A 23,851-nucleotide genomic window follows, 5' to 3' on the forward strand; every position below is an offset into this window, starting at 1 on the left:
TTAGAGGGGGTGCAACGAAGGTTTACTAGACTGATTCCTGGAATGAGAGGGATGTCTGATGAGGAGTGATTGAGTAGAATGGGCCTATATTCTCTGGAGTTTAGAAGAATCAGAGGTGATCTCTTTTGAAATTTATAAAATTCTTAGAGGGCTTGACAGCGAAGATGCTGAGAGGCTGTTTCCCCTGGCTGGAGAGCCTAGAACTAGGGGTCATAGTCTCAGAATGAGGGATCGGCCATTTAGCACTGAGATGAGGAGAAATGTATTCACTCAGATGGTTGTAAATCTTTACAGCAAGCAATAAGGAAGGGAAATGGCATGTTGGCCTTTATTGCAAGGGGGTTGGAGTATAAGAGTAAGGAAGTCTTGCTATAATTGTACAGGGCCTTGGTGAGACCACACCTGGAGTACTGTGCACAGTTCTGGTCTCCTTATCTAAGGAAGGATATAAGACTGAGATGAGGAATTCCTTCACTCAGAGAGTTGTGAACCTTTGGAATTCTCTGCCCCAGAGGGCTGTGGATGCTGAGTCTTTGAGTATATTCAAGGCTGAGATAGATAGATTTTTGGACTCTAGGGGAATCAAGGGATATGGAGATTGGGCAGGAAAGTGGAGTTGAGGTCGATGATCAGCCATGATCTTATTGAATAGCGGAGCAGGCTCGAGGGGCTGTATGGCCGACTCCTGCTCTTACTGCTTATGTTCTTATGAGTTATTGAACTAGGTGTTACAGAGATGATCTAATTAGCTGTGCATGTCTAAGCACCTCACACAGTGGATTACCTTTGAACGTCAGTGACTGTTGTTTTGTAGGCAGTAGCAGTCGGCAATGTCTCACAAATTGCAAGGAAATAAATAACCAGTTCATCTGGGGTTTTTTCATGTCATTGGGCGAAGGATGAATATTAACCAAGAAAATTTTCTGGAATCTTTAAAGTCCACCTAAGGAGACAAATGTGATCTTGATTTATTGTCTGGTCAGAGGATCTTGTAACAGTTCAAGGGGGTTATTTTGACCAAAGGGTGAAAACAGGCGCTACATGGGTGCAGTGCTAATCAGACATGCCTGTTTGAAAGTCTGGATTTATTGCACAATTTTGGTCCTATTTGCTGATTACCATAATTTAAACTTGCCTGGAGGTGCTAAACCCAACACCTGCAGGTTTACCACTCAAGTGCTGATTAGATGCAATTTCGTGGAGCAGTATATAAGAACATAAGAAATAGGAGCAGGAGTAAGCCATACAGCCCCTCGAGCCTGCTCCACCGTTCAATAAGATCATGGCTGATCATCGACGTCAACTCCACCTTCCCGCTCGATAGCTGGGCTCCTCTCACCCACTTCCACTGAAGGAGTGGAGTGTGGTGGCTGCCACACAGCAGCATGTTGTAAGATGGTTCAGGGACCGAGGGAGATGTCGCACAGGTTCTCGAGCACGGCACTGGACGTCCTGGTGGAGGAGGTCCAGAGGAGGAGGGAAAGATGCCACCTCGCCCTCATGCCCCCCTCTCCTGCAGCAGCTGGTGCTGCTCTGCCTGGCCTCAGCTCCTCCCATTCCTCGTCTAGACCAAGGAGGACCCCTAACAAGATGCCCATGATCAAGCACTCCCTTTCTCCTGGTGACTCTAAAAGATGCCCAATAAGTTGGAGTAGCACAGCATTTAGGGGGGAAAATTCAGTATCGCCCCGTTTGGGGCGACATTATCGGCCATGCGCAAAGTTTAGCGCCTGGCGCTAATTATCGCCTCCGACAGCAAACTTGGCTTTTATCGCCCCTGGAGCTGATTGGAGCGCTAAATCAGGCGCTTCACACTTGTCTTAAGGCGCAAAGGCCGAGGAGCGAGGCGCTACCTCAGAGCGCTGGCGAAGCAAGGAAGGGCAAATCAAAATAAACCTGCAAAGTGCTGCTCAGTACCCAAAACTCCTTCACACAGCGTTGAATCTCTCCAGAAGTCTCTCTCTCTCTCTCTCTCAGAATGCGTGGTGCAAAAATGTCACCGACAAAAGAAGGCAGGAAGCGGTCGCCTTTAAATAGCGCTCCCCTAGTCCCTTTCTGACAGCATAACGCTCCCCTCAACCTGTCGTTGCTAGCAGCAGGCGGTAAGGCAGGGGGCGCCACTCAATATCCGGTCCGGGGTGCTAACGGGGCGTTGCGCACTCGACTGACGTCACAATCTGCCGGCGCAGGAGATCGTGGCGGCAGTGTTTAGCGCCGCCGCAAAATGTCTAGTTAATTTTGCGAGCGGCGCAAACATCGCCGCGCCCAGGCGCTAGTAGCTTTGCGCCCCATTAGCACCCTTTTAAGGCGCTAACAGGAGGCGCAATCAACTGAATTTTTCCCCCTTCATCTTTTTAGGTGCTGTCCTCAGAGAATTTGCGGCATAAATGTTGCTAGAGTGTTGGTGAAGTCTTGACAAAGTGTTCCAGAAATTCTCCCGATGTGGTTCAGAGGTCCTATTCACAGCTCCAGCAGCAAGTGAACATGAAATGTCAGTAGCCCTTTTTAAGTAGTGCTTGAAATCCACATAAACACCTCGTTTACTTCCAAACAACTGGTCGCTGTTAGGAGAGAGCATTAGGGCAAGCTCTAGCCACCAAAATGCCACGCAGCTTCCTTAATGAGCGCTAGCAGGAAATTTAAATGGCAATCACCCCATTAATGAGCCTCCGGGCGGCCGCTCCTAGTGCAGGCTTCTACTCCTTTACCAAGGTGTTGTCTTGCGCTAAACACGGGCTAAACTGACGTTTCAGCTCAAGACCCCATCCTGGCCACTACGGAGGAGCGTTAGCGCCTGAGCGCACTGACGAAAATCGCCCCCCTCAGTGAGTTCCGAATATTTTATCTCAAGATGATAGTTTCCACTGAGTCTCCTATGAACTGAAACCTGCATCCTTATCTACTGCCATATAAGGGTTAGCATGCCTCGGTTTAACAGTAAACCCCTAAATGCAATTTATATTTACGACACTTAGATGGATACGGTTCAGGGCTGTTTACTAGCTTGTTATTCTTGACACTGGACAACAACTGAAAGCCCAACTCTGTCAGAGTGGCATGACATGGCGTTAGCATATAAAATACTCTTGTCCTTCAAAAAAAACCTATAATTAACTTGGAAGCAATAGCTTTCTGGGGCTTTGAACCAAACATGCTGTCTGTGGAATGCATTATGGCACTTAAACTTCATTTTGAAGATGCCACGATTTTAAATTTAATTACATGAAATTCTTTCTGTGCAGTATTTAATGCCTACGTTAACCCATTTAAAGTCAGAGGGTTAACATTAAGATAGAGCGGAGAATTTCCTGTGATAATGGCAACACATTTGTTACAAATTGCACTAAGCAATTTTAAACACCCCCGTATGCTTGTAAGTTTGTAGCAGTATAAAGTAACATTGAACCCATATTAAAATAAAGTTCAGAATATAAACTCTGAGGTACATCATTATTGGTATAAAACTACATTGGCTGCCGATCCGGCAATGCCTCAATTTTAAAATTCTCATCCTTGTATTCAAATCCCTCCATGGCCTCGCCCCTCACTATCTCTGTAATCTACAACCCTCCGAGATCTCTGCGCTTCTCCAATTCTGACCTCTTGCGCATCCGCTATTTTAATCGCTCCAGTATTGGCGGCGTGCCTTCAGCTATCTAGGCCCTAGACTCTGGAATTCCCTCTCTGCCTCTCTATTTCCTCCTTTAAGACGCTCCTGAAAACCTACCTCTTTGACCAAGCTTTTGATCACTTGTCCTAATATCTCCTTATGTGGTTTGGTGGCAAATTTTACATAGAAACATAGAAGGTAGGAGCAGGAGTAGGCCATTCGGCCCCTCGAGCCTGCTCCGCCATTCAGTGAGGTCATGGCTGATCATCCAAATTCAGTACCCTGTCCCTGCCTTCTCCCCATATCCCTTGATCCCTTTAGCCTTAAGAAATATATCTAACTCCTTCTTGAATATATTTAATGAATTGGCCTCAACTGCCTTCTGTGGTAGAGAATTCCACAGGTTCACCACTCTCTGGGTGAAGAAATTCCTCCTCATCTGTGTCATGGCTTACCCCTTATCTTTAGACTGTGACCCCTGGTTCTTGACGCCCCCGCTATCGGGAACATCCTTCCTGTATCCAGTCTGTCCAGTCCTGTTAGAATTTTATAAGTTTCAATGAGATCCCCTCTCATTCTTCTAAACTCCAGCAAGTATAAGCCCAATCGACCCAATCTCTCCTCATACATCATTCCTGCCATCCCAGGTATCAGCCTGGTGAATCTTCACTGAACTCCCTCCATGGCAAGAACATCCTTCCTCAGATTAGGCGACCAAAACTGCACACAATACTCAAGATGTGGTCTCACCAAGGCCCTGTACAACTGCAGCAAGACATCCTTGTTCCTGTACTCGAACCCTCTCGCTACGAAGGCCAACATACCATTTGCCTTCTTAACCGTCTGCTACACCTGCATGCTTACCTTCAGCGACTGGTGCACAAGGACACCCAGGTCTCGTTGCACTTCCCCTTCTCCCAATCTATTGCCGTTCAGATAATAATCTGCCTTCCTGTTTTTGCCACCAAAGTGGATAACCTCGCATTTATCCACATTATACTGCATCTGCCGTGCATCTGCCCAATCACCCAACCTGTCCAAATCATACTGGAGTTTCTCGGCATCCTCCTTACAGCACACACGCCCACCCAGCTTTGTGTCACCTGCAAACTTGGACTTGTACAAATTTTGTTTGATAATCGCCCATGTGAAGCGCCTTGGGACATTTTACAATGTTATATGCGCTATATAAATGCATGTTGTCGTTGTTATTAAAACAGACTCCCGAAGACTGATTTCGATGGCACTTTTATATCGGGTTTATACATTTATAAACTGTACTGTCTTCAAATTGGATTCTGTATTTCCCACAATCCTAAGCTGTGAAGCTGTGTGTGATGACATTGACATTTCAGGTCATCCACCCTGACATTTATTTTGCGAGCTTTGAATTTAATTCTGAATTGTCTTCCCTAGGCTATCATTTATCATAGTGCAAAGACTTATGATTTATGGGGTGTTACAATGTTTTAAGGGAAATATTAATAGCTGTTTAGTTGAAAACCAGTGAGTTATTTGCTTCGGTCACAGAAGGTTCTGGACAATTATTTTCCAGCGTTCTGATAGCCGAGCTAAACAGTTAATGACTTCCTGAATATAATTATATGTCATGAGTGAACAATCAAATGAGGAGTGGCATGAGTTTGTGTGACATTCATATTTGGGTATACAATGAAATGCCCCCAACCGGAACTTAATATTAAAACAAAATGTAAAATATGACAGGATTTGCTGAAAGTCTTGAAACTGAAACCACGGTGGAATTGAACTGACATTATACAATCAAGACCCTGTTTCTTAAAGCCCCGCAGTGTCAATGTGATTCCTGTGACCTCTTCAATAGAAACCACAACGTTACAATATTACTAGCTGACTTCGTAATTATGATCGAGAAGGGCACACGTTGCTTAAACCAGAAGCATTTACGGAAACTTTTCGTGAAATTAGTAGCACAATAAGCATTGCCTGGGGTCAAGTTTTGAGAGTTGAATGGTCAGTAATGCCATTAGATTCATCATTTTCATGTTCTTTCGCTGAGGCCAATTGTAGCAACCTTACCATCTCTTATTGGTGACCACAGTGATTCTGAAGAGGAATGTACCACATTACTGGTGGTCTGGTTTCATTGCTTCCCAGGTTTTCAAGCTTTAGGTGCACCGCTCTCCGCAGGTGACATTTGAAGCCACTTGAGAACAGTAGAAGTTGATCACAGAATTGCTGAAGGAGGCTATTTGGCCCATCGTGTCTGTGCTATAAGAACATAAGAATTAGTAGCAGGAGTAGGCAATACGACCCCTCGAGCCTGCTCCGCCATTCAATAAGATCATGGCTGATCTTCGACCTCAACTCCACTTTTCTGCCCGATCCCCATATCCCTTGATTCCCTTAGAGACACCCACATCCCTCTGAACACCAACATTTAATAGTTTCTCACCATTTAAAATTATTCTGTTTTACTATTCTTCTTACCAAAGTGAATAACTTACATTTCCCCACATTATATTCCATCTGTCACCTTATTGCCCACTCACTTAACCTGTCTATATCCCTTTGCAGGCTCTTTGAGTCCTCCTCACAGCTTACTTTCCCACCTAGCTTTGTATCGTCAGCAAACCTGGATACAACTCGGTCCCTTCATCTAAAGTCATTAATATAGATTGTGAATAGCTGAGGCCCAAGCACTGATCCTTGTGGCACCCCACTAGTTACAGCCTGCCAACGCGAAAATGACCCATTTATTCCTACTCTCTGTTTTCTGTCCTTTAACCAATCCTCTATCCATGCTAATGTATTACCGCCAATGCCATGAGCCCGGATCATGGGATTGCGGTAATATATTATAGCATGGATAGTGGATTGGTTAAAGGACAATCCTCTGCTGGTGCTAGCTATTCAACTAGATATTTTCAGAAGGTGCTTGAAAGGTGCTACACAGTGGCCCAGGATTTCCTTGGAGCTGCTCGCATTCTGCTGTCATAACTTTGCTGGAAGTGTGGTGGGAACCTCATTTACGTGCATAAATCAGGTTTCCGCCACAACCCCAGTGAAATTATGGTGGCGGAGTGGGAGCAGCTCTGAGGAAATTCCAGGCTATGGTATCACAAGGAATGCATGGATGTATTGTGTGCGTATATATATTCATTGAATTGCTGCCTTTATTCATGTGAATTCCTCAAAAAATTAATTAAGCTAATCAAGCGTAAATTGCCCTTCACAAATCCAAGCTGATTCATGTCCCTGACTAGCCTGTTCTTTTGTAAGTCTTCACTAATCTCATCCTATATTATGAACTCTGGAGGGTAGGTTTTCCACTTGCGCACTCCCAACAGAGGCTGGCCCACTGGAAGCAGGTAACACAAAAGCCTGTGCGCACAGCCCATGATTTTCCATCGATGCATTTCAATGGATGGAAAAGCATGAGCTGTACATGTGTGATTTCCCAATAGGTGGGTAAGACTCCATGCTGGGAATGCACGAGTGGAAATTTACGCTTAGAACATTAACCAGAACCAAGCTAAGGCGAACTGCCCTATTACTGTATGTATATAAATTATGGTTAGCAAAGCCACTGTCTCCTCTCCAACCTCTTTCAGTATAGATGATCAAGGTATGTTAATGGTTTTTAATAAATAGACAATAACAACTACTTGCATTTATATAGTGCCTTTAATGTAGTAAGACGTCCCAAGGTGCTTCACAGGAGCATTATTATAGGAATAAAGGAATCATTGGGCAGATAGAGGGTTAGCTATTGGCAAAAGTGCAGTGAACTTGTCCAAAGGTCTTTGATAGGGCTTGATTCTGTCTCTTGCCTGTAGAAATTGGCCAACATGTGCTTGAAATATAGGGCAGCTCAACGCCATTTGTGCACTGAAAAAGATTGTAGCCAAGGAATGGATAAAGCCATGATCCCTGCTTGGACTGAATCACAGATTACCAGATGAGAACTTCTTGGGAGACCTTGAATCTTTGTGCAATGTAAGTTAATGAGCTACAGGCACCTTCTAATTTAAAAAAAGTCACTGCCATTGTATCCGAATTCAGTCATAAAGTTATAAATTAAACTAATTCTTTCCAATTCTCATTTAGAAGCTGCAAAATAATTGCCTTTCCATAGTGTCCTGTGAATTAAGCAGTGTTGTTTTCCCCAACATCCCAAAAGCTTCTCGTAGTTCTTGGTCAATGTAATTTCAGCTCCACTCTTCACTGGCATTGTTATTATTTTATTGAAACTGTAGTATAAGCAATAAAAAATTCTAGATGGTAGGGCGTGAGTTTAAGGCTGTAATTTACTTGAGGGCTTTATATGACATCTATAAATTACTCAAGTTTTGCTCTCATGTCTTATGATGTCATCTAAACCCCTGGAGTAAATTACAGCCTTATTACCCAACTCCCAACCACCTGTAATTCTATATATTAAACTTGTATTGCAGGCTAGCTGGTAAAATCATTGCACTCAGGCATGTCCTGACCACAGATGCAAGAGGCCCTACTGTGATTTCTCACTGTAACTGAGGCACGCCACGGATGTTATTTATACTATTACATAGAATTACATAGAATATACAGTGCAGACAACAGGCCATTCGACCCAACCAGTCTGTGCTGGTGTTTATACTCCACACGAGTCTCCTCCCATTCCATCTACCTCATCTCATCCTATCTTTCTATTCCCTTTTCTCTCGTGTACTCATTTAGTTCACTTTTGAAAGCATCTAAGCTATTTGCCTCAACCATGTCCTGTGGTAGCGAGTTCCACATTCTAACCACTCCCCGAGTAAAGAAATTTCTCCTGATTTCCCTATTGAAGTTATCAGTAACATCTTGTATTTATGGCCCCTAGTTTTGAATTCTCCCACGAGTGGAAACATTCTCTCCTCATCTACCCTGTCAACCCCATTCATAATTTTAACGACCTCTATCAGGTCTCCTCTAAGGTCGGAATTTTCTGGGGTCCGTGCAGGCGCGATTGGAGGCGGGTCGGTTAGGAAATTTGAAAAATCTTGCAGCAGGTCGGGTACCCGCCGTATTCCCACCCACATGGGTGCAGCAACCCAAACGGCAGAGGTGGGCGAGCTAATTTAAATCATTATTAGGTACTTGTCAGTCCCCATATGAGTGGCTGACATACGCCACGTAGCTGTATGATATGTAATTCTGTCACCAGGTTGCTGAGATGTCCCCTTCTCTCCGTCTCCCACCTCCAGCTGCTCGGCGACTCGAGAAACTGCCAATGCAGCCTCCTCTGCTGATGTTAAGGTGGCCAATGACACTGTTCCACCTCTGGTTCTCTCCCTCTTATTGTGGGCTTTTTTCCTGCAAGGAGGGAAAAAAAGAGAAGGCTGAATGAAAGTGATGGAATGAGTGTAAGGAATGGATGGGTTATATCTTTAGAGAGTGACTATGATGGAGTGGGGTGCCAAAGCCAAGTGGCCTCCTTGTGTGTTGTTAGTTGCTATGATTGCATTAGGATGAGGATGAGTGTGAGGGGTGGTTAGTCAGATGGGGATGTGATAATGTAGATAGAGAGAGAGGGATGGGTGGATGTGCAAGGTATGTTGGTGTGAGTAAGGATCTGCAGCAGCAGGGTAGGGAAGGCAGAGTGATGAGGATGTGATGTGAGGCACTGCAGGATGAAGTTGAGTGTGGCTTTGTACTCACCTTTCCTGATCTAAGGATATCATTAAAACGTTTCCGGCACTGCACCCAGGTCCTCCTGACCACATCCCTGCTGTTTACCTCCTCTACTATTTAGAGCCAGGCTCTTTTGGTCTCCTGGGGAGGTCTCTTCCGCCCATTAGAAGGGAAGAGGACCTCTCTGCGTGCTCGGACTCCCTCCACAAGCATATGGAGGGAGTCATCGGAGAACCTGGGTGCAGCCCTCTGTCTCTGTGCAGTCATATTTGGCACTCTTTCCAGCAGTCCAATTGTGCTGTGTGCTGCCTGCACACTCCTAGATGAACCTTCAAATGCAATGTGGCCATGGCTCCTTTAAATATCCCGGCTGGAAATGCATCATCACTGATGTCATCAGAACCGCACCATTTAATTGGGCCAGGTAATGCGCAGGGTTGCCTTAATAGGCCCCATTAATGCAAAGTCGCTCTGAGGAATGGCATGGAATCAGGAACAGGGTCGCAACCAGCCACGGCGGACGCCCACACCCGACCCACCCAGGTATGGAAAATTCCAGCCAAAGTCTTCTCTTTTCTAAAGAAAAAAGCCCCAACCTGTTCAATCTTTCCCAATAGCTGTGATCTCTCAGTTCTGATATCATTATTGTAAATCTTTTTAGAACTTTCTCCAGTGCTTTTATGTCATTTTTATAGTATGGATACCAGATCTGCATAGTACTGAAAGTGCGGTCTGACCAGGGTTCGATACAAGTTTAACGTAACTTCACCACTTTTGAATTCTATACCCCTAGAAATAAATCCCAGTGCTTTGTTAACATTTTTAATTGTTTTGCTGACCTGCAATGCTGCTTTTAATGATTTGTTCACCTCTATCTGTAGATGCCTTTGCTCTTCTGCCCCATTCAATTTCTTATTTTCTAAGGTGTAGATGATGTTTCTATTTTTCCTACCAAAGTACATCAGAACAAAGTATATTATGGAAGACTGAGTAAATCCTGTTAAATCGTGTAAATTGGTACACATTAGATAAACATTTGAAGCAGAGAAAGATACAGGGCTATGGTGGAGAGAGCAGGGCAGCGGGATTAGTTTTGGATTGCCCCAGTGTAGGGCCAGCACAGAAACAATAGGCCAAATGGCCTCCTACTGTACTGTAAGCTTGTATGGCTCTGCAGATTCAGAAACAGATAGGCCAAGCTTGTTATGAATAACAGAATATATCCTGAAGGCATATCCCTTAGATTAATGGACTTGTTGCCGAGCTTGGCATTATTTTCTTTTTCAAACCGTTTTGCAACTACATGCATTTCTTGTCAAGACCATTTTTTCTGCCAATTTCCTTCCCTCTCCCCTCCTACCCGGAAGCTATTTCATCCTTGCAGTAATACTGTTCCACAGGTGAAGGTTGCCCTGTGCCTGCTCATCCAAATGACCATTCATTCTTTATGCATGAACCTTGACAATGAATATTGGCCAACTTGGCAGGCTATCCCACCACAGCAGCTGGGGAATTTAAATTGAGTTAATTAAATAAATCTGGAATAAAAAAAGCTAGTATGAATAATGGTGACCATGAAACTATCGGATTGTCGTAAAAACCCATCTGGTTCACTAATGTCCTTTAGGGAAGGAAATCTGACGTCCTTACCTGGTCTGGCCGATATGTGACTCCAGACCCACAGCAATGTGGTTGACTCTTAACTGCCCTTTGAAATGGCCTAGCAAGCAACACAGTTGTAAAAAAAAAACGCTACGAAAAACAGTAAGAATAAAACCGGACAGACCATCCGGCATCGACCTTGGCACAGGCTACGGACACGACAACGGCACGCCCAGTCGAATTGCAAAGTCCTCCTCACGAACATCTGGGTCTTGTGCCAAAATTGGGAGAGCTGTCCCACAGAATAGTCAAGCAACAGCCTGACATAGTCATACTCACAGAGTCATACCTTTCAGCCAATGTCCCAAACTCCTCTATCACCATCCCTGGGTATGTCCTGTCCCACTGGCAGGACAAGCAGGGATTTCCCTCTGATTGAGCTTGTTAAGCAGGCCAATTAGGGAGGAAGTTACTGACAGAGCACGTCAACGTCAGATGTGCTATCTGTCCAGACTTCTTGAAAGAAGAAATGACGCATTTGACAGCTCTGTGAAGCTGTCAAACACTGACATTCTCTTTAGTTTGATGAGACTTTGTGGTGAGGACTCATCAAACCTTTCAAATTTGTAAATTTCACATGTCTGCAGGATCGGAGGATCCAACAGCTATTATGTGAAATTGACAAGAAGAATGTCGGCTCTCCCCATCCAGCGTGGCTAAAGGCTGTAGAAAGAAAACAAGGTAAGTGCACACGTTTTTAAACTTATCACTCACCTTACATACTTACCACTCCACACTTGCACCCATCACTCACCTCTACACCTTACTTCCAGGTGCCTCCGACCACTGCAGACCTCCTCCACGTCTCCTCCAACCCGGCGGGGTTCTCCGAGGTCGGGAAGCCTTCACCTGTGAAGGTAAAATGGCACTATTTTTTTTTTTCTACCTGTTAACTACCTGTTAACAGGCAGTTAAAAGGATTAAATGCCTTTCCCTCCTCCAGGAGACAGGGCCTGAAGCAGCACATCCTCCTGCCTCCTGGCAAAAGGGCACGGAGGCGGGATGGGGGTGGGTTTGCCATCCGCCCCCACTTTCTCCGATTTTACCGGCTGTCCCGCCTCCATGCCCGCCTCCTCAGGGCTTGGAAAATCCAACCCTTTGTGTCTGTCCTCATAGAAAATGAAAAAACCTCCCGGAAATAGTGGAGAACCAAGAGTCTAGCGAGAATGAGGAACTGAAAGAAATTAGTATTAGTAAAAAAAATAGTACTGGAGAAATTAATGGGATTGAAAGCTGATAAATCCCCTGGACCTGATGGCCTACATCATAGGGTTTTGAAAGAGGTGGCTATAGAGATAGTGGGAGGGAGACAGACCATATCTTGGTGCCCAATATGTAACAACATGTCACAACCTGAGGAACAATGAGTGACTAACGAGCACACCCATAGCATATATACTCTAAAAATGTTTAAATTAATACCGAATGTACCCAACGACTGTTTTATATTAATACTGAATGCACCCAACGAGGGCCAACGACTGTTTAAAAATTAATACTGTCTGTACCCAACGAGGGTCAAAAACGTTTGACACCTACAGAATGTTGGAAACCTGTACTTTTTGTTATGTAAGCTTTGGCAATATGGTTCCCTGTAAACTTTCATGCCAATAAAGCATTTGAATTTGAATTTGAATTTAGTGGATGCATTGGTTGTCATTTTCCAAAATTCCATAGATTCGAGAACGGTTCCCATGGATTGGAAGGTAGCAAATGTAACCGCACTATTTAAGAAAGGAGCGAGAGAGAAAATGGGGAACTACAGACCAGTTAGCCTGACATCAGTAGTAGGGAAAATGCTAGAATCTATTATTAAGTACGAGGTAACCGGGCACTTAGAAAATAATAATAGGATTGGGCAGAGTCAACACAGACTTATGAAAGGGAAATCATGTTTGACAAATCTGTTAAAGTTTTTTGAGGTTGTAACTAGCAGAATAGATAAGGGAGAACCAGTGGATGTGGTGTATTTAGATTTTCAGAAGGCATTCGATAAGGTGCCACACAAGAGGTTGTTAATCAAAATTGGGGCTCATGGGATTGGGGGTAATATACTAGCATGGATTGAGGATTGGTTAACGGACAGAAAACAGAGTATGAATAAACGGGTCATTTTCGGGTTGGTAGGCTGTAACTAGTGGGGTACCGCAAGGATCAATGCCTTGGCCTCAGCTATTCACAATCTATATCAATGATTTGGATGAGGGGACCAAATGTAATGGGGCAGAAATTCGGGTCTCCACGGGTGAGTACGCACGGGGTACTCACCCGTAGGCCCAATGGAAGTGCTGGTTTCCTGCATGTACTGCGCATGCGCGGGAAACCGGCACTTCCATTCCCCTGAAAGCAGGGGTTCAGAGGTCGAATGCGTGCGCAGGAGAGGATGCGCGTGAACTTGCGTTATTTTTACAGGTTTTTCCGGGAGGGTAAGTCTCCAGAAGTTACACATTTAAAAAGCAGGCATAAGGCCTGCTTTTTACAAGGTAAGTGGTGAATTAATTAAAATTAAAACATTTTTTCCACAGGTTTATTATTTTTAAATACTTTAAAGAAAGGTAAGTTTATTTTTAGCCCCGTTAGAAAATAAAATTATTTTTTTCAAAAATTTAAATTATTGTTTAAAATAGTTATTTCATGTAATTTATAGTTTATTTAAAAAATGAGACTTTAAAAAAAATTTATTTGAAGATTTAGTGATGTTTTGGGGCCGTAGTATTTCTAAGTTTTGACAGCACTTCCTGTCAAACTTATGAATGGAGCATTCCCTGCTCCGATTGGCTCGCCATGGCCCACGTGATCCCAGTGGACGCATCAAACTAACTGCGCCCCTGGGATACGCAAGCACTGCGCGCCGGCAGCTGGAGCAGGCCCAGGATCGCAATTCGACGGGGGCCCACATCTCAACGGCCGGCGCGCAAGGTAAGTGCAGATCGGGGGCTTGCACCCGCGGGAAGTCCCCGACCCGAATTTCTGGGCCAATATATCCAAGTTTGCTGATGATACAAAGCTGAGTGGGGATGTAAGTTGTGAGGAGGATGCAAAGAGGCTTCAAGGAGGTTTGAAAAAGGTATGGACCCGAAACGTCGATTCTAATTTCTCTCCACGGATGTTGCCTGGCCTGCTGAGTTTTTCCAGCATTTTCTGTTGTTATCAAGGGGCTATAGACAGGCTAAGTGAGTGGGCAAGAACATGGCAAATGGGATATAATGTGAAGTTATCCACTTTGGTAGGAAAAATAGAAAAGCAGAGTATTTTTTAAATGGTGAGCGATTGGGAAATGTTGATGTTCAGTGGGACCTGGGTATAGCAAGCAATTAGGAAAGCAAATGGTATGTTGGCCTTTATTACAAGAGGATTTGATTATAAGAGTAAAGACGTCTTACTGCAATTATATAGGGCCCTGGTGAGACCACACCTGGAGTATTGTGTACAGTTTTGGTCTCCTTACCTAAGGAAGGATATACTTGCCATAGAGGGAGTGCAACAAAGGTTCACCAGACTGGTTCCTGGGATGGGGGGTTGTCCTATGAGGAGAGATTGAGTAGACTAGGCCTATATTCTCTAGCGTTTAGAAGAATGAGAGGTAATCTCATTGAAACATACAAAATTCTTACAGGGCTTGACAGGGTAGATGCAGGGAGGATGTTTCCCCTGGCTGGGGAGTCTAGAACCAGGGGTCACAGTCTCAGATTAATGGGTCGGCCATTTAGGACTGAGAAGGTGGTGTATCTTTAGAATTCTCTACCCCAGGAGATTCAGTCGTTTAGTATATTCAAGGCAGAGATCGATAGATTTTTGAATTTTAAGGGAATCAAGGGATATGGGGATAGTGCAAGAAAGTGGAGATGAGGTAGGTGATCAGCCATGTTCTTACTGAATGGCGGAGCAGGCTCGAAGTGCCAAATGGCCTACTCCTGCTCCTATTTCTTAAGTTATTATGTTCTTATGTTTTCATGGAGGCAAATGTGGGGTCATCCACTTTGGACCTAAGAAGAATAGAACAGGGTACTTTCTAAATGGTGAAAAGCTGAAAACAGTGGAGGTCCAAAGAGACTTGGGAGTCCAGGTACATAGTTCATTAAAATGCCATGAACAGGTACAGAAAATAATCAAAAAGGCTAATGGAATGCTGGGCTTTATATCTAGAAGACTAGAATACAAGGGGGTAGAACTTATGGTACAGCTATACAAAGCCTATATGTAAAAAGTCTGTCTTGAATAATGCACACTGAGCTCCATTCATAGCTCAGCTGGTAAATAAACTGCATGCTGTCCCACTAAGCCATGAAAAGAAATGAAGGACTTGCATGATATAGCACCATTCATGTCCTCAGGATGTTTCAAAGCGCTTCACAGCCAGTGAATTACTTGAGCAAATAATCTAGGGTGCTACTTCAGTGCAGTACTAAAGGAGGTGCCATCTTTCAGATGGGACATTAAACCGAGGCCCCTTCTGCCCTCTCAGGTTAATGTAGAAGTTCCCATGACACTGTTCGATGAAGAGCAGGGGAGTTCTCCTGGAGTCCTGGCCAACACCGCTAAAAACAGATTATCACACTGCTGTTTTGTGGGACCTTGCTGTGTGAAAATTGGCTGCTGCATTTGCCTACAGTACAACAGTGACGAGGCTTCATATGTAATTCATTGGCTCTGAAGCTCTTTGCAGTGTCCCGAGGCTGTGAAAAGCCCTATATAAATGAAAAGTTCCTTCTTTTCTTTCACTGATTGGTATAATGAAATGGTAACATCACCCTATCGAGGGAAGTGGAGTTTGGGTACGCTCGGTTCTTCTTTCTCCTCCACATAACACTGCAGTATGGTTTATCAAGAGTATGGCAAAGGCAAAGCACCATATTATGGACAAACCATGAAAGACTTAGCTCTCCTGTTTGTGCAAGGCCTTATGAAAATATTACACCATATATTTGCCCTTCTACACCAGTTGAAATATATTTTAAATATGCATGCTTCTGATGATTCCCATTTGGCTTACAATTCTTTATTCTTTTGCACCCTCGATTATATGATGCACAGTGCTCTGCATGCTACAACATTGCTGTCTATTTTAAGCGCTGTCATGAAAAACAATTTGATTGGAGCAGAGTTCAGAGAGAGCACGATGACAAAGACTGCTGACATAACCTACCACCAATTTGTGAGCACTGAGGTAACAGTGCAGCCAGAATTGAAACGAAAATAATTCTAATTTAATCGATGTTGTGAGCTCAATTGAACGAAAAGCTCTGTTTGGGAATCAGAAATACAGCTCCACATTTCTCTCTAAACAAAAGCAGCAAATAGATTCCGTTCATCTGTAATGTTTGCGCAGAAATAAAGGAGGATATTGAAATCTTGAAAGAATAATTTTACATCATCCTAGGGGCCTGATTTAATATTCACAATTTACAGCAGCGTTAATACTCAGATATAAAGTTCTTATTTTATGTGCCTTTGTGCTGTGTCTTGTAACCTTGCTGTTTTAATATTTACATAAAGGAATATTGTAATCTCTACCACACAATTGCCACCATTTTGAGCTATTGTGGTGCTGGGAAATGGCTGCCCAGAGTACAGTTAAGTCTGAAGTCCATTATTTTACAAGTCAGATATAATCGTTGCTGTTTGATTTTAGAACCCCAGCAGCAATCAAGAGTTGATTACTAGGAAATAACACAGAATTATATCTGTAGGAGAGATTGATTGAGACATTTGTATCTGAGTGAGTTAAATGTGGTGAAATTGTAGCCATCGCTATATTAAAAGCGACTGACATCCTAAAAAGAGATCACAGCCAACGGCACTTAAAATGATAGTGCAACGGGCATAAGAGTTATCAATTAACCCTTAGGTCACCTCAGAGACATTAAGGACTTGACATGACACTCTTCACACTACAAACAACCTGCTTCATTTAATTGCATCTACAACATATTACAGTACCTGTATTACAATTGACAACAGAACGATCATAGGCAGACCCATGAAAGCCATCTTTCTGATTATAGTGGAAGAGCTGCCGTCATCAAAATATAAAACCATCATTAAAAAGTCATTAGTTTAAAATATAGATGTGCTAATTTTCATTTCTATTGAGTATCGGGTGAACGTTGATTAGGTCTTATATTTAAATACAGGAAATCAGCTAATCGCACCTCTTATAGGTTGCTTGCTGTTTGGGGAGGGGGAGGAATTCAGCATGTCGGAGAGTGAAGTGAGTGCAGCAACAATAACAACAACTTGCATTTATATAGCACCTTTAACGTAGTAAAGTGTCCCAAGACGCTTCACAAGACTTTTATCAAACAAAATTTGACACCGAGCCACATAAGGAGATATTAGGGCAGATGTTACAGAGGTGGAAGTAGGTTGTCTTAGTGAGAGCGTGGCTATACAGTCGGAAGCTAATCTCGGGGGTCAAATATGACACCAAGGTTGCGAACAGTCTGGTTCAGCCTCAGACAGTTGCCAGGGAGATCAACATCTTAAAGGAGAGGGCTGAAAAGATTGTGGGGGTGGGGGAATCATTGGAGCAGCAGATTGAAGTGGAAGGGTCATGTAAAGAGTGCGCCAAGTTGCAAGCAATTGAACTTAAGACAGTTCATAAGGTTTCAAAGACCCAAAAGTAATGAAGGAAAGGTCAGTGTCACACCTGCTTCAGCTTTACCCTACTGCAAATGGTCACACCCTGCCCTGTAACCGGTTTGTGGGCGGGTTGAGGAAGCATTCATGGCAGCCCTCATTGACATGAAAATGGCACTTGGGACCCAACAACGTCACAAGACCCTTATTAACATTGTTAATTAAACCCCCACCGGTTTCGTGTGGGAGCGCCAACTGCCTAAATCCAGGCCGGCCCGAAAATTGCAATACGGAGGCCTCTAGTGGTAAATCAGTGATTCCTTTTTGCAATTTTTCACTACTGCCCTGTTCTGGCTGAAAAACAGGTCCCATAGCAACAAAACATCCATTGATTTAATGACATTGCTCAGACTGATTTAGTACAATTCTCCTCCTTTACCCCTCAAGTGCTGATCAGCTTCTCTCTTTCCTGCTTATTCAAAGGTCTTTTTCCACGTGCTTGCGATACAAACCAATCTACGTAGGTAGTTAATAGGCCCGGTAGAGCTATAAGTCTTTATTTCCTGTTTTGTTTTCTTCTCTACTGTCTCAAGAGGAAAGGTATAAGGGAATGTATTTTTAAGCTGACTATAAGATGTTTTGAGCCCAACCTCCCAAACTAACTTCAGATCATGGAATGGTTACAGCACAGAAGGAGGCCATTCGGCCCGTCGAGCCTGTGCCGACTCTCTACAAGAGCACTTCAGCCAGTCCCTCTCCCCCGCCCTTTCCCCGTAGCCCTGCAAGTTTTTTTTCCCTCAGGTACTTATCCAATTCTCTTTTGAAAGCCACGATTGAGTCTGCCTCCACCACCCTTTCAGTCAGTACATTCCAGATCCTAACCACTCGCTGCGTAAAAAAGTTTTTCCTCACGTCGCCTTTGGGTCTTCTGCCAATCGCCTTAAATCTGTGTCCTCTGGTTCTCGACCCTTCCGCCAATGGGAACAGTTTCTCTCTATCTACCCTGTCTAGACGCCTCATGATTTTGAACACCTCAATCAAATCTCCTCGCAACCTTCTCTGCTCTAAAGAGAACAACCCCAGCTTCACAGTTTCAGAAAAATCCCCAAATCAGAGTCTACTTGTGACTGAATTATTTGTCTTTGGTCTGTAGGCTGCTGGTATCAATTCAATAAGTACAGGTATTTGAAATGTAGTGTAGTGTGGCGCAATCTATCGTTAAATTATCATGCCAATTAATTTAATGTTGAGTATTTCTCCTACCAAGTAAAACCCTTAATTCGCCTGTAATGAGGCCTGTTACAGACCCTGAGCATGCGTTAATGCCCTTATGAGAGCTGCCTCTCACCTTTCTGGAAAGTCAGTGGCCATCATCTTGCAAATCCCCTTAGGAAATTGGGAATTGGAATTCACAGGTAGAAATAGGACAGATTGCAGCAGTGAGTCATAGAGCTGGCATTCAGTTTTAACTGCATGACATGCTAATTTTTATATTGATAAACAGAAGTGGAAAAGGGCCTATTGTGAAAAAAAAATGATAATTAAATCAATTTAACGTTTCCATCTCTGCTATAATTTGTCAGCCCAACTTTGATTTTTTTAAACAAGTATTCATTTTATTTCTTTGTGTGTGATTCTAATTCATCTTTAAACAAACCACTTAAACTGCTGACAAGATTTCCCCACGGTGAGTGTTACCCCTGACTCCTCTCCCACACATTGACACTGCCCAAGCCCTTAGGCTCTCAGAACTGCTCAAGGCTGCACAAGAGAGAGAAAATAAATCAAATGCCTTAAATTAAAAAAAAACTGTCAACAAATCGAGTTGGTTTTGTAAAGGACTAAAATATTGCACAATAATTCAGTACAAACATATCAGGTGGAATCTAACTCTGCTAAAACAAGAGATAGCATGTCTGTGAGGAGAAAGATGGTGTCCTATTAATAGCGTGTTAATATATTAGGCCATTGTGTGAAAAACTACAGGCACATGTATGCATTCTCCTTAGGCACTTAACTAGTTACCCATAAACTAGCAATTTTCAATAGGCACACAGATGTCTTGTTTCTCTTATTTTGGTGAAAATGAAGTCCTTTTAAAAGGATTGTTCTAAAAATGATCACCGAGACTTAAAATGAAGAAGGTTTCACTATTCTTTGATACTTCAGAAGAAATAAATTCCACTATTCTAGCTCCCTTTTCCTTGCATTGTGATACTATCGCTCTTGCACAGTTATTACAGACCTGTCAGCTGTCTGACATTGGAATATTGGCTGGATTCATTTTTCTGTCTTTTGCTTTTCTTGTGAATCTTGTGCCCATTAATAAGAGGGATGTTAATGTTGAGGAATATAATGCTTCGTGTTTCACGCTCCCACTGGGCACTCCCGGGTCAGATAGAAGAAAATACTTGCATTTATATAGCGCCTTTCACGACCCCGAGGACGTCCTGAAGCGTGTTACAGCCAATGAAGATAGAGTCACAAATAAAAACAGAAAATTCTGGAAATACTTAGCAGGTCAGGCAGCATCTGTGCAGAGACAAACATAGTCTGGGATTTTCCCGGCGTTCTGGGTTTCCCCACACGCTGCGGAGTTCAGCGTGCATGTGATGTAATGGGCGGGCTCCCCGCCTGGAAGTCAGCCTGATTGACAGGCTGGCTTCCATTCGGGTGGGGGACGCAGGCTGGACACCACAGCAACGGGTAAGTGCTGGGTCCAGGTGAGGTGGGGTGTGTGCGGGGTTCCAAGCCCAGGGGGAATCCAAGCCGGGTGGGGGTCCGATCTCCAACCCGGTGAGGAGGTGGTCCGATCTCCGACCCCGGGGGTGGGGGCGCTGCTGGTGGTGGAGCTTGGGGGTCAGGAGGAAGCACAAGGCTTGCTCCCCGAAGCTTGTTGCAGCTGCCGAGAATCCCGGGATCCACAGCCACCTGCAGTTAATCCTGTAAAACAGGTCAAGTAGACGCTTCAAGCCTCATTATCATATTTAAATTGCCAACTCGCCACCTGGCAGCGGGTTGGCTGCCCGCCCCCCCCCGTCCTGCCTGAGTGAAAGGTGAAAGGGAGCGGGTTGGAGGCAGGTTTTAGATTTTTTCCAATATTCGCTTCCCCACCCCACCTCTAACCCACCCGTTGTTTCCTGTGAAAATTCCCCCCCCCCCCAAAGTATTTATTTATTTGTTCATGGTATGTGGGCGTCGCTGGCATGGCCAGCATTTATTGCCCTTCCCTAATTGCCCTTATTAATGTTTCAGGTCAAGGACCTTTCAACAGAACTGGAAAAAGTTAGAGATGTAACAGGTTTTAAGCAAGTACAGGGGCATGGAAAGAGTGGGGGCGGGCGGGAGGTAAGAACATAAGAAATAGGAGCAGGAGTAGGCCAATCGGCCCCTCGAGCCTGCTCCACCATTCAATAAGATCATGGCTGATCTGATCCTAACCTCAAATCTTCTATCACTCTGCATCCACCCGAACCCATGTGATCTCCTGGGAGAGGCGAAAAACCAGACAAAGACCCAATGGCCAATTTGGGAGAAAAAAATCTGGGAAATTCCTCTCCGACCCATCTAGGCGATCGAAATTCTTCCAGGAGATCACTCTGTCCCTATATTTTCTACAGTACTTACCTTCTGTAAAGGCGATCTCCACCCCAGCCAGGAACAGGAATTAAACCATCTCCTGAAATCTAACACAGAATTAGAACACAGTAGGAGCAGAACAAGGCTACACGGCCCCTGGGCCCACTCCACTACCCACAGGGCCATGCCCATTCCGAACCTAGACTCATGTCCAATTTCCTGCCCGCTCCCCGTAACCCTTAATTCCCTTTACTTCTAGGAAACTATCTATTTCTGTTTTAAATTTATTTAATGATGTAGCTTCCACAGCTTTCTGGGGCAGCAAATTCCACAAACGTACCACCCTCTGAGTGAAGAAGTTTCTCCTCATCTCAGTTTTGAATGAGCAGCCCCTTATTTTAAGATTATGCCCCCTAGTTCTAGTTTCACCCATCATTGGGAACATCCCCACCGCATCCACCCGATCAAGCCCCTTCACAATCTTATATGTTTCAATAAGATCGCCTCTCATTCTTCTGAACTCCAATGAGTAGAGATAATGACAAAAGGGATGATGGTGCAAGGCGAAAGGGGGTGGTAATGGGACAAGTAAAGAAACAAAAAATGGAACGTGGTGGAGAGACAGAGTGAGACAGAAATGAAGGAGCAAGGTAAAGAAAAACAGAAAAAAGAGGAGTGAAAGAGAAACAGGAATGAAAAAGGAGAAAGAAAAATAGAAATGAGGGAGAAAAAAGAAGCAATTTTGAAGACTTAGCATTACCAATATTGTGAGCTAGTTGTCCCAACTATAATTTTGCCAATGGCTGTGCCTGTGCCTTAGGCCATGGGAAGCCTTCAGAGCTGGTATTATACCAGCAAACACAAAAGTCACCTTAGGGAGATATCTTTCCTTATTACAGCTGGCATCACCTGCAGTTTCCTTTTGCTACTTCATTTACAACAAAAGAAAACATAGGAATTTTTTGGAACCAAAAAGCCCATCGATTTATAATAGATGAATGCCACCTCCCGACCTTCATACCGAAATCTCTTCTCATCAGGGCATGAAAAATACTGTTAGGCACAACATCACTATCCCTTTTCCAAACCCTATATGTACATATAGAACATAGAAAAATAGGAGCAGGAGTAGGCCATTCGGCCCTTCGAGCCTGCTCCGCCATTCAATATGATCATAGCTGATCCTCTATCTCAATACCATATTCCCGCTCTCTCCCCATACCCCTTGATGCCTTTTGTATCTAGAAATCTATCTATCTCCTTCTTAAATATATTCAGTGACTTGGCCTCCACAGCCTTCTGTGGTAGAGAATTCCACAGGTTCACCAGCCTCTGAGTGAAGAAATTTCTCCTCATCTTAGTCCTAAATGTCCTGCCCCGTATCCTGAGACTGTGACCCCTCATATCTAAATGCATCTACACCAGTAATGCAATGTTTAAATTTTGACATGATTTAAAAAGTTCGGAATACCCTTCAAGGGTTAACGGTGCATTCTTGTTCTGCAGTTCAAATCCGGCCTTGGGTGACTGTCTGTGTGGAGTTTGCGCATTCTCCCCGTGTTTGCGTGGGTTTCCTCCGGGTGCTCCGGTTTCCTCCCACAGTCCAAAGATGTGCGGGTTAGGTTGATTGGCCATGATAAAAAAAAATTGGCCCTTAGTGTTAGGGGGGATTAAATATGTGGGGTTACGGGGATAGGGCTTGGCTGTCGGTGTAGGGACTGGGTGCTAGGGTTTGGATGATCAGCCATGATCTCGTTGAATGGCGGAGCAGGCTCGAAGGGCCGAATGGCCTACTCCTGCTCCTAGTTTCTATGTTTCTATGTTTAATTATTTATTCATCCAGTTTTGACTGTGCTGTCTGGCGTGAAGCCTCATGGTAACCAAGGATTTCACTTGCTTTGGAAGGAAAATCTGGATTGGTCTAGAGCAGGCATAGATCCTGCCAATTAAGTATGGCATAGCAGAGGTGTCAAATTTAGTGGGCTGTTTGCAGTTTCTTCACCTGTCGTCTCAAAACACTCACACAGCTGAGAGTCATTAAGAAAGGAAAACTCGGAAGCAGATTGTTGGCAAATCGGGAGAGAGGAATGTCAATTAATGTTTTGAGTGGAAAATGTACACAAAAAAGAAACAAAACTGATGTGAAATGTTGATTGTTTTCTTGCAGTGTCCCGATTCGGCCTGTAAGCAGGATTTGTTGGCCTACCTGCAACGCATTGCACTCTACTGTCACCAGCTTAACATCTGCAGCAAAGTGAAGGCCGAAGTCCAAAATCTGGGTGGAGAGCTGATTGTCTCTGGGGTAAGCAAGAGTTAAGCACAGTGCTCGAGATTCCCAAAGGTATAAAGCATCTCGCTGTCACTTTTCTCATGCTCTGATGCCATGTGCTGTTGAATATTCGCTTCCTAATAGCGTGTTCTTCTGTGTACGCTTCATTAGGCACTGATGCTGCTTTTTTTTTTCTTAATGTTTATATGTGACAGATAAAAAAATATATATTTAACGTTTGCTGTGACCTCATTAAAATCTGCCCGAGGAATGTTACGTTGAGGAAACTGAGGTTATCTCGTATTTCATTCCACGCCATCGCTGTGGGATTTTTTTTCCGCTCAGTGATGAATGTTCCAGAGCCTCAATTGCTCATATGTGACAAAATCTAAGAAACATTATTTAAATCATTCCTGCAACAAAAAAAAGTGTTACTTATACTCATGTGAGGCGTGCTAGTGCTGAATCGGAGAGCAATGCGGCAACAATGTACCGGCACGGCATTGCCATAGCTT

The 23,851-nt window shown here is 43.9% G+C and overlaps 1 protein-coding gene across 2 annotated transcripts in view; it reads left to right on the forward strand.

Moving 5' to 3' along the window:
* Positions 1-23,851, forward strand: part of ctnna2 (catenin (cadherin-associated protein), alpha 2) — a 1,873,786-nt gene that overhangs the window by 1,793,744 nt on the left and 56,191 nt on the right. For both annotated transcript variants that reach the window (XM_085975533.1, XM_085975534.1), the window contains one exon: positions 23,235-23,369. In XM_085975533.1, coding sequence (XP_085831659.1) covers positions 23,235-23,369 — 135 coding nt within the window. The remainder of the gene's footprint in view (positions 1-23,234; positions 23,370-23,851) is intronic.

Source organism: Somniosus microcephalus, chromosome 2 (genome assembly GCF_052327205.1).
Source record: "Somniosus microcephalus isolate GS21.2 chromosome 2, FLI_Smic_1.0, whole genome shotgun sequence".
In the NCBI taxonomy this organism is placed as follows: Eukaryota; Metazoa; Chordata; class Chondrichthyes; order Squaliformes; family Somniosidae; genus Somniosus; species Somniosus microcephalus.